Genomic DNA, 12,351 nt, shown 5'->3' with positions numbered 1-12,351 from the left:
AACTTCATGGTAGAATTTATATTTGTTCTCACAAAACATTTCTGTCAGGTCATCCATCATGTCAGGTCATCCTTGTTTTATGATCATCCATTAACATCGGAAATTCTATCTATTTTCCAGGCACAATTGCTTTTGAAAAAAAAACCCAAAACAATTGACCGCACCACTCCCTGAAATTTAATTATCATTAACTATATTTTTTGTCTTGTCATTACAAACACTTTTCAAATTTTGTCACGTAATTCAGTGATGCAGTAAGTAGTAGATATCAGTTCGATCATAAACACATTAGATACGACTGGGAAATCATTTTTACACACCCAAAGTACAGACATGGGAATAAGTGTTGCAGCAGGATGTTAAAGAACCCTCAGCTATCCTCTCTAGTTATGGCTGAGTTATTGTCTGAAAGTAATGTTTGAGTTATGTCCGAGGTTGGCGCTTATCTATTTGGATGCCACTGTCCTACCCTGGGATGAGCGGCCATTACAGAGGGTGGGATAGACATCTGTTCCCGTGAGGTGCACTCATCCCAGGGCCTGTTACAGAAGATGGTCATGTGATTGAGAGACCACTCCACATTGCACATGTGTTTTCTACATGTTTTGATGACTGAGAGGGAAGATAACTGACCTTAGTTGTTGTTACACCAAGAGGGATAAAATGATGCTGTGAGTTATCTCTGCTTGATTCCTAGGGATGGAGTGCATGAGCTTATCATAGACAAGAAATCCGGGTTAGAATAGGTCACCTCCAACATAAGCGATTTATTGGATCTGGTGGTCAGATGTGGTGACTTGGTTTATTGTACCCTTAAGTTGATGGTACCCCCTCCGTGGTCTAGTGGTAGAATGTCCGCCCAGAGTGCAGAAGGTAGGGAGTTTGACCCCTATTCGTGTCATGTCTTAAGATTTTAAAAGATGGAACTTGTTCTTACCCTGCCTGGCGCTTGGCATTAAGGGGCTAAAACAAGGACTGGTTGGCTCGGAGTCAGTATACTGCGTGTGTCTGTGTGTGGATCGTTGCTCATAACATCAGTCAATGGTTTGTCTGGTCCGGCCTAGATTATTTAAATGCAGCTGTCATATAGCTGGATAATGCAGAGTGTGGCATTTAACAAAAAACAACAATTCCTTTAAGAAATTTGCTTTGTTAACATTTATTTGGACTTATCATATAATGAGTGAGTGAGTTGGGTTTTACGCAGCTTTTAACAGTATTCCAGTTATATCATGGCGTGTCAGCTTAATGTGGGAGGAAAGCCCGAAGTGATTCAGGTCTCAGATGTTTTCTACTTCGGTAAAACCCACGAGCACGGGTATGGTGCTGACAAACCTAGAAACATAATTGAGGCAAACCGGGATTCGAACCCACATTCATTGGTTTCACAGCGAATCACGCCCCCTTGGATGACTTGGTCACCTGAGTATAATCATATAATGAACACATAATGCCATTTAGAAAGTGGTTAAATCTTACAAATGTTATAGTTTAGGATAACGCTTCCTTATTAAAGTACAGATTCTTTAGCTATTTGGGTTGAGACCCATCCAGGATTTGAACCCACACTGCCAGAGTGAGGCACCTATTCACCAACACACAAAGTCAGCAATCTAACTCACTCAACCACCGAGGCTGCCACAAAAATGAAAGTTCGGCTTAGCCCAAAGAAGTACCAGAATCTGTACTTTACTAGGAAAGTGTTATCCGAAATATAACCATAAGAGTTCTGAACTGTCAAAAGTATTGCTGCTTTACAGAGTGAGGTCCATGTAGCAGGTACACGTGAATGCTGAAAGGTTGTTCAACTGCAGTTGTCATAGTGACAACCTGACCTGTCTTGCCAAATGAGTAATTGTCAACCTATGACCTGCTTACTGAGACCAAATTTACAACCTAAAAATCGTTCAAATTGGTACACGCAAACTGACAATGTGACCATTAGAACACTGGCACGTTTCCTATCCACGTGATAAACAGGGCATGGAATGCTTTGACATGTTATCTTCTTTGGCGTTTGACATATTGTGAATCAATTGGTCTCAGCTTTGTTGCCAAAGCTTATTTCATGTCAGATTCTTTGCGATGAATTCAACTCAGTCAGGCAATCTCATGATCGATTGCAGCATGGAGCTGATGAACACAACAGTTTTTCAACATGCTTCACTTTTACTGTAAAAGTGAAAAGTAGGTTCGAAATATATATGGATGAGATACTGTTTAGAGAGTTGAGCTTCCCAGACAGTTTCATGAATGTTTTCGGTCCACCCATTTGTGAATTTTCTTTTGTCATTTAGACTATTTCTTTTATTTATTTATGCCAGACCAATGTTTTCTTTAAATTGCATAGGGCGGTCGGGTAGCCTAGTGGTTAAAGAATTCGCTCGTCACACAGAAGTCCTGGGTTCGATTCCCGACATGGGTACAATGTGTGAAGCCCATTTCTGGTGTCCCCCGCCCCGCGTAAAACCATACTCACTCACTCACTTACCTAAGTTGCGTTTTTGACGGATTAAAAAAAAAAATACACTAAATGAAACGTGAGGATTGTTTCAATAATTTGTTGACAACACTAAAGTACTTGATTGATTTATCAATGGAAAGGAAGAAACTAGTGCGGGTGTACTTGAGTATAATGTGAACACACCCTTCTTTGGTACAAGTTTCGGGAAATGTTCTGATTCGTGAAGTGTGTATAAGTCAAAAACAACATTGTGTAGCTTGAGGTGAACATACAGTAGATAACAAACGAAAATGTGAAATGTGAAGACATCACTTGACATGATTTACCATTTCATTTATATTTCCTCTTATGCTCGGCATGGTTTTATGTGTGTGTGTGTGTGTGTGTGTGTGTGTGTGTGTGTGTGTGTGTGTGTGTGGCTGCTTGTACTAGACCTGACTGATGCTAATTTAGCTCACTGAGATACCTTCCGCAGTTTAACATGAATACCCCACTCAGACACAGTATACTGACTCCGAGCTGACCACTCCTTGTTTTAGCCCCTTAATACTGAGCGCCAGACAGGGTAACAACAAGAACCATCTTTTAACGTTTGTTGGTATGATGCTGGATCGAACCCCGGACCTTCTGTTCTCTGGGCGGACTCTCTACCACATGACAACGGAGGCGGTCTCATGGCTCCTGAGAGTTTCTAGAGCTTTGGTCCTGCCCCACACTAGAGCACATGTCACACATGTGGGGTCTACTTGGGCATGTGACTTTATCTGACATAGGCCTGTGTTCATTCAGCAGTGAATGGGTACCCGGTAGGATGAGATAGCAGTGTGGCTCAACCTTTAACCTTCTAGTGCCTCACATGCAGTTTGGGTTGTACGCTCCCCATGGAACTGAGAATTTAGTTCAAGTGCACACTGATCCATAACGGATCACATCAGACCGACCATTCGTGAATTTTGATAGGCCTTTGGAATGACTGACAAGGTGTCAACATAGGCCAATCTAAAGGCAGCTTTCTCATGTGTATCGTTGAATGTGTTTCCATGTTGCAGGTGGGCGTGGCCCCCTCCAGTCTACCCCCCAGAAAGATGTACTCTCACTGCCAGGAAGTGTATCAGGCTTATCAGACACTCCCAGCTACCCTAGTCTGGAGGAGCTGCAGGAAGGGGAGGCAACTGAGGTAGGAATAAATTCTACACAGAATCTGCTTGTGTTAAAGATTTGCTGTTTTGTTTTCATGTCCTCTCATTTCTTAATGTACTAGGGACACTTTTCCCATTGTTTTTCGTGCTCCAACCATTTTTGTTCTTCTGTACACCCCTTCTATATTTTCATACAGTCAGGTCCCGTTAATCCGACATTGTTGATTGCATATGATTATGTCGGATAAACCAGTATGTCGGATAAATAAAATTAGGTAATAAAAGCGTTTGTGTTCGAAAATTGGACAACTACATGGAAGATAACGATACGAACACATAGGAAAAGGAAAAATGAAATATCCATTTTGTTGTGTTACATTGTCAGTGGAATATGTTTTCTAATCATGCAACCACTAAAGTTTAACACAAAACTACTGTTACGGACTGTATGACCAATTCAAAATTGACTGATTTTTAAAGCATAGTCTGGTATGGAAGCTGCTAAATTGAAACTAGTGCTGCAGTGCTTAAGAAAGCTGCTTTATTAGTGGCTAATGTAGACTTCCTGTTGGTAATTTCATTGGTCGGTCAAAGTTCGCAAAAGGTTGTTCTGACATGACCTGTAATGGGATGTCCTCAGCGGTAGTAAGAACTTGTATCCGATTTTAATGAGATTGAGGAAATCTAGGCATGTGATTAATCCTGTTTTGTTTATTTAAAGCAGTAATTGTTTATTGTTAAGCAAGTTTATCTCTGCAGCCGTTTAAATATGCAGCTACTCGCTGACTCGTCTCGCATCACACGGGGCTGTGTACTCGCCGGCAGATGACCACGGAGTACGCTGATCACTGTGTCGGATTAACGAAACGGATTAATGAGTGATTTCAGCAATTTGTTGCAAATTAGGTGTGTCGGAGTCGGAGTGCGAGACTGTCGGATTAACGGGTCTAAATAGCACTGATTTAATCGGTTCCCATCATTTGTGTTGGATAAAGCTGATTGTCTGATTAACGAGACTTGACTGTATATCCCTTGTAATCTTTTGGAAATGTCATTTTGATAAATATCAAAGATAGCACTGATAGCTGAAAAGTACATCATTAACATCAAATCTAAGTTAACACTTCTTAGGTTTGTCAGCACGTTACCCATGTGGCGAACTCTGAAGACTTTGGGTTTCCCACATCAAGCTGACAAGCTATTGATGTTACTGAAATGTTTAAGTGGGGATGAACCCAACTCACTCACTCCTGGTGTATGCTGTGAAAGTTGCTTGACCTTTCAGCTTGAGAGTGACACCTCCTCTGAAGGAACGTCCAAGATGCGAAGCAACGTCAGCACCACCAGCAATGACAGTGGGGTCATAGGTGGTGCAGATGGGTCACATGACCTTTCTTTCGACACTGTCTTTGTTGACAGCCCAAACAGCAGCCTCAACAACCTGTTTCCCCGTGCCAGCATTTATTCAGACCATGAAATCAAGATGAAACAACAACACACAAGTAGTCCACAGGCTGGCGAGACTGAGGTAGGTCATGGTCATGGAAAGCCAAGGATTGGCGAACGAGTGGAAATAGGTGCCAATTTACTATGGTACAGTAGTTATCTTTTATGTAAGTGGATGTGGACTGGGATGGAGGGTGAAGGGGTGCCCAGTCATCTTAGGCGCCACAATTTGCTGTGTGGAGTTGCATCCTTTGGGCACGCCAGAAGCCTATAGACGTGTCAGCTTAATGTGGGAGGAAAGCCCAAAGTCGTGCAGGTCTCAGACATTTACCACTTTGGTGAAACCTAGGGCCATTGGTATGTTGCTGACAAACCTAGAAACATAATCAGGGTGAACCAGGATCCTTAGACGACTGGACCACCTGTATTCCCCTGAACATGGTGGATGTTCTAAAAAAATAATGTGATGTTGTTGAAAACAGTTGTTTGGTACATCCTATCAGAAAAATTGTATGTGTTGAAGCGGAGACTGTAGAATTATTCTGTCTTAAATAAAAATCCCAGGATCTGCCTTGAATATTAAATGGCCTTCCCCTGAGAGTTCAGGGTTCTTGACCAGGATTCTCAATTCTCGTTTCGATAAGACTGCTCCATGGTCTATTAGACAGAGTGTTTGGGGTAGCAGAGGGTTGGTGGTGCTATCCCCGGCCATGTCATACCAGACATTTAAGATGTTACTTCTTGTTATCCTGCCTGGTGCAAAGTCCTCCCAACGAAATAATGACATAATCATCATTTGCATAATACCAGACAGTTCTTTTTCGAGTTTGGGAAGTGGTGGATATCTGACAGTGCCAAATCTGGTAAATACTGAGGATGTTCAATGAGTTCAAAGCCGCAGTCATGCATTGCAGCCATGGCAACAAGAAACTGTGCACATGTGGAACAACCCACTTTTAGTGTAGCATATTATTGATCATTAATGGTCTGACCTTTGGGAGGTAGTCCACCAGTAGTCCTTTGGAAAACTCAAGCCATCACCTTGCCTTGCCAGTTGATGGGATGGATGATGCCTTCCTTGGCGGAAGAGGGGCGGCCAGGTAGCCTCGTGGTTAAAGCATTTGCTCCTCATGCTGAAGACCTTGGTTCGATTCCCAACATGGGTACAATGTGTGAAGCCCATTTCTGGTGTCCCCCACCGTGATATTACTGGAATATTGCTAAAACCATACATACTCACTCACTCACTCACTCACTCACTCACTCACTCACTCACTCACTGGAAGAGCATTAGATGTTTGCAATGCTTTGAGTGTTGTTTAGTCTCTGGCTGATAGTGCTGAACTCATGAGTCATCTGTGGTTACAAATTGCATATGTTGCAATATCTCAGCTGAGCTGTTTTAAATACCATCCATTCAGACTGATAGAAAAAGCAACTCAACCATCTGACTGTCTGGAAGAAAATTTCCTTGACTGTTTCAAAAACAGCCGGTGGCAGTCCTAATACACATGACCTACATTTCAAACACTTGATTGTTGTTTCAGAATCATCACGGTAAATGGGTTTAATCAATACTAAACCTAAAAACATTGCATCCTTCACAGATAAATCTAGGCCACACAGTTATGGGATTCACTCATAATCACGTCACATTCACACAAAATTATAATAATGACTGATGATTATATGCACACAAACATGACCTGTGAAACGGTTTTATTTATGTAATGTGTGTCCAATGGTCATGGGAACAATTTACAAGGAAACATCCACCTGTAAATCAGTGAGGAAGAGGAAGTCATCAAAGCAGCCAATGAGTGTGCTTGTTACAACTGATGTTCAATCACAACTCGTGTTACAAAGTTGAGTTTTTTGCAATCTGTCTCACTGCTACATTTTCATATCCGTCACTGTCAAAGAGCAAATAGGTCATGATTTGTGCAGCCATAAATGCTCACAAGAATGTTAACGTGACAACCCTTCCTGCCCTCTCTTATCAGGGAAAGGAACATGAGTAATCCATTACTTTTACGGTTTGGATGGTGGGTAATGCCCCTCCCCCCCACTCTTTTGGGATATTGAACCCTGATGCTTTTTATAGCCTGACGCCCCAATTATGTTTCTAGTTTTGTCAGGACCATACCTGTGTTTATGTGTTTCACCGAAATGGTAAACGTCTAAGACCTGCATCACTTAAGGCTCTCTCCCCGCCCCCCCCTCCCCCCCCCCATTAAGCTGACACACCGCGATATAACTGGAATACTGTTAAAAGCGGTGTTATACCCTACTCACTCACTCACTCACTACTATTGCCCTTTCTCCTGAAAGTATCAAGGTCACAAAGTAGGGGTTAAGGTCAAAGGAGGCCAAGATAACCTTACTGTACTCAAAGTCCAGTACCCCCTTCAGTGTTGTTGTTTGTTTCTTTGTTTGTTTGTTTGTTTGTTTCACCATCCAATCCTATTAGTTGCCTTTTACAACAAGCATTGTTACCAGGATGGGTTGCTGAAGACCTATTTTAAAACAGAACTTCACAGGTCCCTTCAGTACTAACAACAGGAGCTTAAATCTATTCAAGATGTAAAACAGACTATAACAAGTCTACAAACATATGTTTGGATAGCAAAATATGAATGAAAATGCGAGTTTAGCCATAGTGAAAAGGAATAGCTCTTGACACTGACAATAAGAGAATCCATGACAAATGCAAACAAAGTGAACAAATTCTTGACTGAGTTTGTTCCAGCGCTTGCAGCATGTTGAAGGGTGTTGAAATAGTATGGAATCAATATGTCACCAAATGGGTTTCAACATCCAACAATAGCGTTGTTTAGTTCATTGAGTAGGATGGATCTTGTTTTACATGCTTTCGATGAGTTGATGTGAAGAGTATCCATGGTATCTCGGAATTACTTCTGTGTCTTTAAGACAAGGCAGCACTCCTTCTCGTACTTGATCCTCTTCTACAGCCTCTTTATCTGGTCACATCTTTAGCTGATTTTGAGACATTGAGATGCAGTAGTGTTCTTAGCATCTTGGCTGTTGAAATTCAACTTTTTAAAATGGTTGTTGTTTTACACCGCAGTCAGCAGTTATTATATTAACACAGCTGTCTGTACAAAATCAGATCTGGGCTAGATAAACCAGTGATCGATATGAGCAATGGCACACACCATTGAGTAGCACTGGGAGGATACAACTGTGCAATCCGATATGTATCATGATGCTCTTGTGCTCTCATCTGTGGGCCATATTTTTCATAGACAACATGCCGACCCGTGAAGATCCGGGGTAGAATAGGTCTTCAGCAACCCATGTTTGCCGTAAAAGGCGACTATGCTTGTCGTAAAAGGCGACTAACAGGATCAGGTGGTCAGGCTCGCTGACTTGATTGATGCATGTCATTGTATCCCAATTGCGTGGATCGATGTCATGATGTCAATCACAGGATTGACTGGTCCAGACTCGATTATTTACAGACTGCCGTCATATAGCTGGAATATTGCTGAGTGCGGCGTAAAACAACAAACCATCCAACCAACCATAGATAACATGGCCAAATACCTGGCACACTGATGATTTACAGTTGGCAGTGCTATGTATGGCACAGAGGATAAAAATACTTATATTTCCACTACTAATTAGTGTTTGGTGTACAGTTATTAAAGCAGACAGTTAAGATGAGAATCGATAATCGATATTGTTTACTTCATTGGTGACTTTGATCAATACTTGTATGGAGAAGTAAAAAATCGTGATCAATCTATGCATCAGTGTATCGTCCCACTCCAATGTGTGATGAATGCAATCAACCATGTCACCAAGCCTGACAACCGATCCCATCGAGTCAACTCATGTGACAAGCTATTACTCATCTAGGACAGGGGCGGATGGCCTGTGAAAAGTGGAGTCTGGATCAGACAAACCAGACAAACCAGTGGTTGACGTTGTGAATGTCATGAGCGATGTTTCCTCCCATGTGACATGCAAACAACCCAGTCACAGAGCCTGACCACCAAAACCAGTGTTCCCCACTGTAAGTCAGTGTTGGGATTTCCAGTCACAACTAAATTGTAAAATGGCCTCAAGATCAAAGAATAATTAACAAACTACAATCAAACGTTGTGTCTAACTTGGATGTGTCGTTTCCCAGTCGTCTCGAACTCAACTTCCTGTCTCTGCGAATTCGTTCCATATCTATCATGTATTTTAGGATCTGTCAAACTGGGTGTGTCAAATATCCTGTTTGTCTCGAACTTACTTAAGAGTTCCAAGTATCCAAATTTAAGCATTAAAGTACCCCTGATGACTCGAACAGTTTATACTAAACACTAATGTCCCCACAACTTCACCCACCATACTTTCAACTTTCAACTCACGTCACACACAATTGATGGACCTCCCTGTAATTGCTGCAGTTACATCAAAGGCAGGATGTTTTCTAACAACATGCCAATATCCAAATGAGCCAAATTATCAACGACACCTTCAAAGGTGCAAGCTGATTGCAGTGTATACACATTGGCGGCAAGTTGCTGGAGTGTTCCCACGTGACTGCCATTAACGCGTGACAATTGAGAAGTGTATGAAACCGATTAAGATATATTAGTGAATATATTATTTTAGCTATGACTTATACAATGAAGCTGATCCAGATGGTGACAGTGATATCGATGATTCACCTGAGTTGCCTCCCCCTTCACTACCAGCAGCCTGGGCATGGAAATTAACGTACACCTTGAAAAAAGTTTTGTGTCCGGGCCCAGTAATAATGACTCACAACTTGGAAGTTTTTGAAAATTCTCTTTGTTGGTTGTCTCGAACCCTGGATTACCGACTAATTTCTGTGTTCCCAAGTGTTTGACACATGTTTCAAGTGTATGTTTTAGTTTTACAATCACCAAAAGGCAATGGGTTGAATATGGGGCAACAACATAAGTAACAGGTCCTGTAACATAAGTCAATGCACTCACGAATGTTCAGATTTAAGTAATTGTTGAATTTCTTGAAAGTGGATCGTGCTCTGTTCTTGAGTCTGGAATACTGCTGGAAACAGGCAGGAATTCTGTGTTTTCTGATAGGAATCCAATCCGCACATGGCAAGTTCTACAAGTCCATGAATTGCCCTCTTGTTGGACATATATAGGCACAGACAGCCTTCTAGAGACTATCAGATCGCGAAACTTCTTGAACTATCAAGGGAGGCAACTCTAAATCGCACTGCAGGTGCAGGTCGGCCACTACAGCACTCAATGTTTTAGGAGCAACTCTGTCATTTGTGGCTACTGACAATCACTAGAAATAAACCCACAACAATCTCTATTGCCATGTGATATGTCTATTGTAAGTAAGTGTTGTGATCAATGTTATGATGTACAAGATGTATGTCTGTTGTATGTCTTTGCTGTGATACATTAGGACATATGAATGTTATGATATACAAGACATATGTTGGTTGTATGTCTGTGTTGTGATATATAGAACATATGCCAGTTGTAAGGCACCGTGATGTGATATATAGAATATATACCAGTTGTAAGGCAGTGATGTGATATATAGAATATATGCCAGTTGTAAGGCAGTGATGTGATATATAGAATATATATCAGTTGTAAGGCAGTAATGTCATATATAGAATATATACCAGTTGTAAGGCAGTGATGTGATATATAGAACATATGCCAGTTGTAAGGCAGTGATGTGATATATAGAATATGCCAGTTGTAAGGCAGTGATGTGATATATAGAACATATGCCAGTTGTAAGGCAGTGATGTGATATATAGAATATGCCAGTTGTAAGGCAGTGATGTGATATATAGAACATATGCCAGTTGTAAGGCAGTGATGTAATATATAGAACATATGCTAGTTGTAAGGCAGTGATGTGATATATAGAATATATACCAGTTGTAAGGCAGTGATGTGATATATAGAACATATGCCAGTTGTAAGGCAGTGATGTGATATATAGAATATATACCAGTTGTAAGGCAGTGATGTGATATATAGAATATATGCCAGTTGTAAGGCAGTGATGTGATATATAGAATATATGCCAGTTGTAAGGCAGTGATGTGATATATAGAATATATGCCAGTTGTAAGGCAGTGATGTGATATATAGAATATATACCATTTGTAACGCAGTGATGTGATATATAGAATATATGCCAGTTGTAAGGCAGTGATGTGATATATAGAACATATGCCAGTTGTAAGGCAGTGATGTGATATACAGGACAATTGTTTCAGTTGTCCTTTTTTCAAATTATTCTCCTAAAGAATAGAAGTCTAAAAAGATATTAGATAAATAAGTTTGTAATGATGTGAAGCTGTTTACAACTTTATTGTGGGTCACAATGACACTGCACCCACTCTCTAAAATGTTCATATAAACAATTTATGTATTGGCGATGGATTTCGAAGCATTGTCAGAAGGTTTGATGTAGGAGTTCTTGCACATCACTGCTGCACTGACCCTGCCGATCTTCCATGAACAACACTGTAACACAAGACCAGGCGGCAGTAGACAGATCGTGATGTTGGCAGGTCTGCCTTTCAATGGCCAGTAATTGATGTCAAACATTGATAGTCTCTCCATTTTCACTGATGCTTTAGCTGATGCAAGGGCAATTTTGATGGACAGTTAATATTTCACGTGGGCTCATATGAAAGCATTGTTGGTGTGTGAGTTGTGAATCACGAAGGTGGGCTGTTGGGTGCAAACCTTATAACAGGCTGATGTCATGGCAGAAGTGTGTTTTTTTCTTTTACATCTTGTTTGACCTTGACCTCTGTTTCTCACCTTGAACTCAAAGGTCTGGGGGCGTTCCTTACTAACATGTCAGATCTGTGATATAACGATGCTGGTCATGATGAATAAGATGAATAAGACTTTTATTGAAAAATTGAACTATTTCCTTTTTTGTCATACTTAAAATAATGGTTTCATGAAAGAGGAAAAGGTATTTGGAGACATTGTACATCATGATACCATTTATTTGTTGTTTTACATCATTGTCAGTCCTATTCAAGCAATATCCATTCATGTAATAGTCTAGGCTAGACAAACCAGTGGTTGATTTTATATTTTGTTTGTTGTTTAACGTTGCACTCAGAAGTATTCCAGCTATATGATGGCGGTCTGTAGATAATCAAGTCTGTACCAGACAATCCAGTGATTAATATCATGAGCATCAATCCATACAATTGGGATATGATGACATGGATCAACCAACTCACCAAGCCTGACATACAGATCCTGTTAGTCACCTCTAATGACAAGCATTGTTGCCACT

At 40.9% G+C, this 12,351-nt stretch overlaps 1 protein-coding gene across 5 annotated transcripts in view; it reads left to right on the top strand.

Annotated features, from left to right (window-relative positions):
• Window positions 1-12,351, top strand: part of LOC139463807 (uro-adherence factor A-like) — a 114,147-nt gene that overhangs the window by 53,859 nt on the left and 47,937 nt on the right. For 4 of the 5 annotated variants that reach the window (XM_071245127.1, XM_071245129.1, XM_071245130.1 and 1 more), the window contains exons 5-6: window positions 3,514-3,641; window positions 4,889-5,131. In XM_071245127.1, the coding sequence (XP_071101228.1) occupies window positions 3,514-3,641; window positions 4,889-5,131 (371 nt within the window). The remainder of the gene's footprint in view (window positions 1-3,513; window positions 3,642-4,888; window positions 5,132-12,351) is intronic. The other variant, XM_071245131.1, reaches the window with a different exon arrangement.

This window comes from Haliotis cracherodii, unplaced genomic scaffold, assembly GCF_022045235.1.
Source record: "Haliotis cracherodii isolate W230 unplaced genomic scaffold, xgHalCrac1.p SCAF_16, whole genome shotgun sequence".
NCBI classification, from domain to species: Eukaryota; Metazoa; Mollusca; class Gastropoda; order Lepetellida; family Haliotidae; genus Haliotis; species Haliotis cracherodii.
The sequence above is the reverse complement of the archived record's forward strand: the minus strand, read 5'-3'. Positions and strand labels throughout refer to the sequence as shown.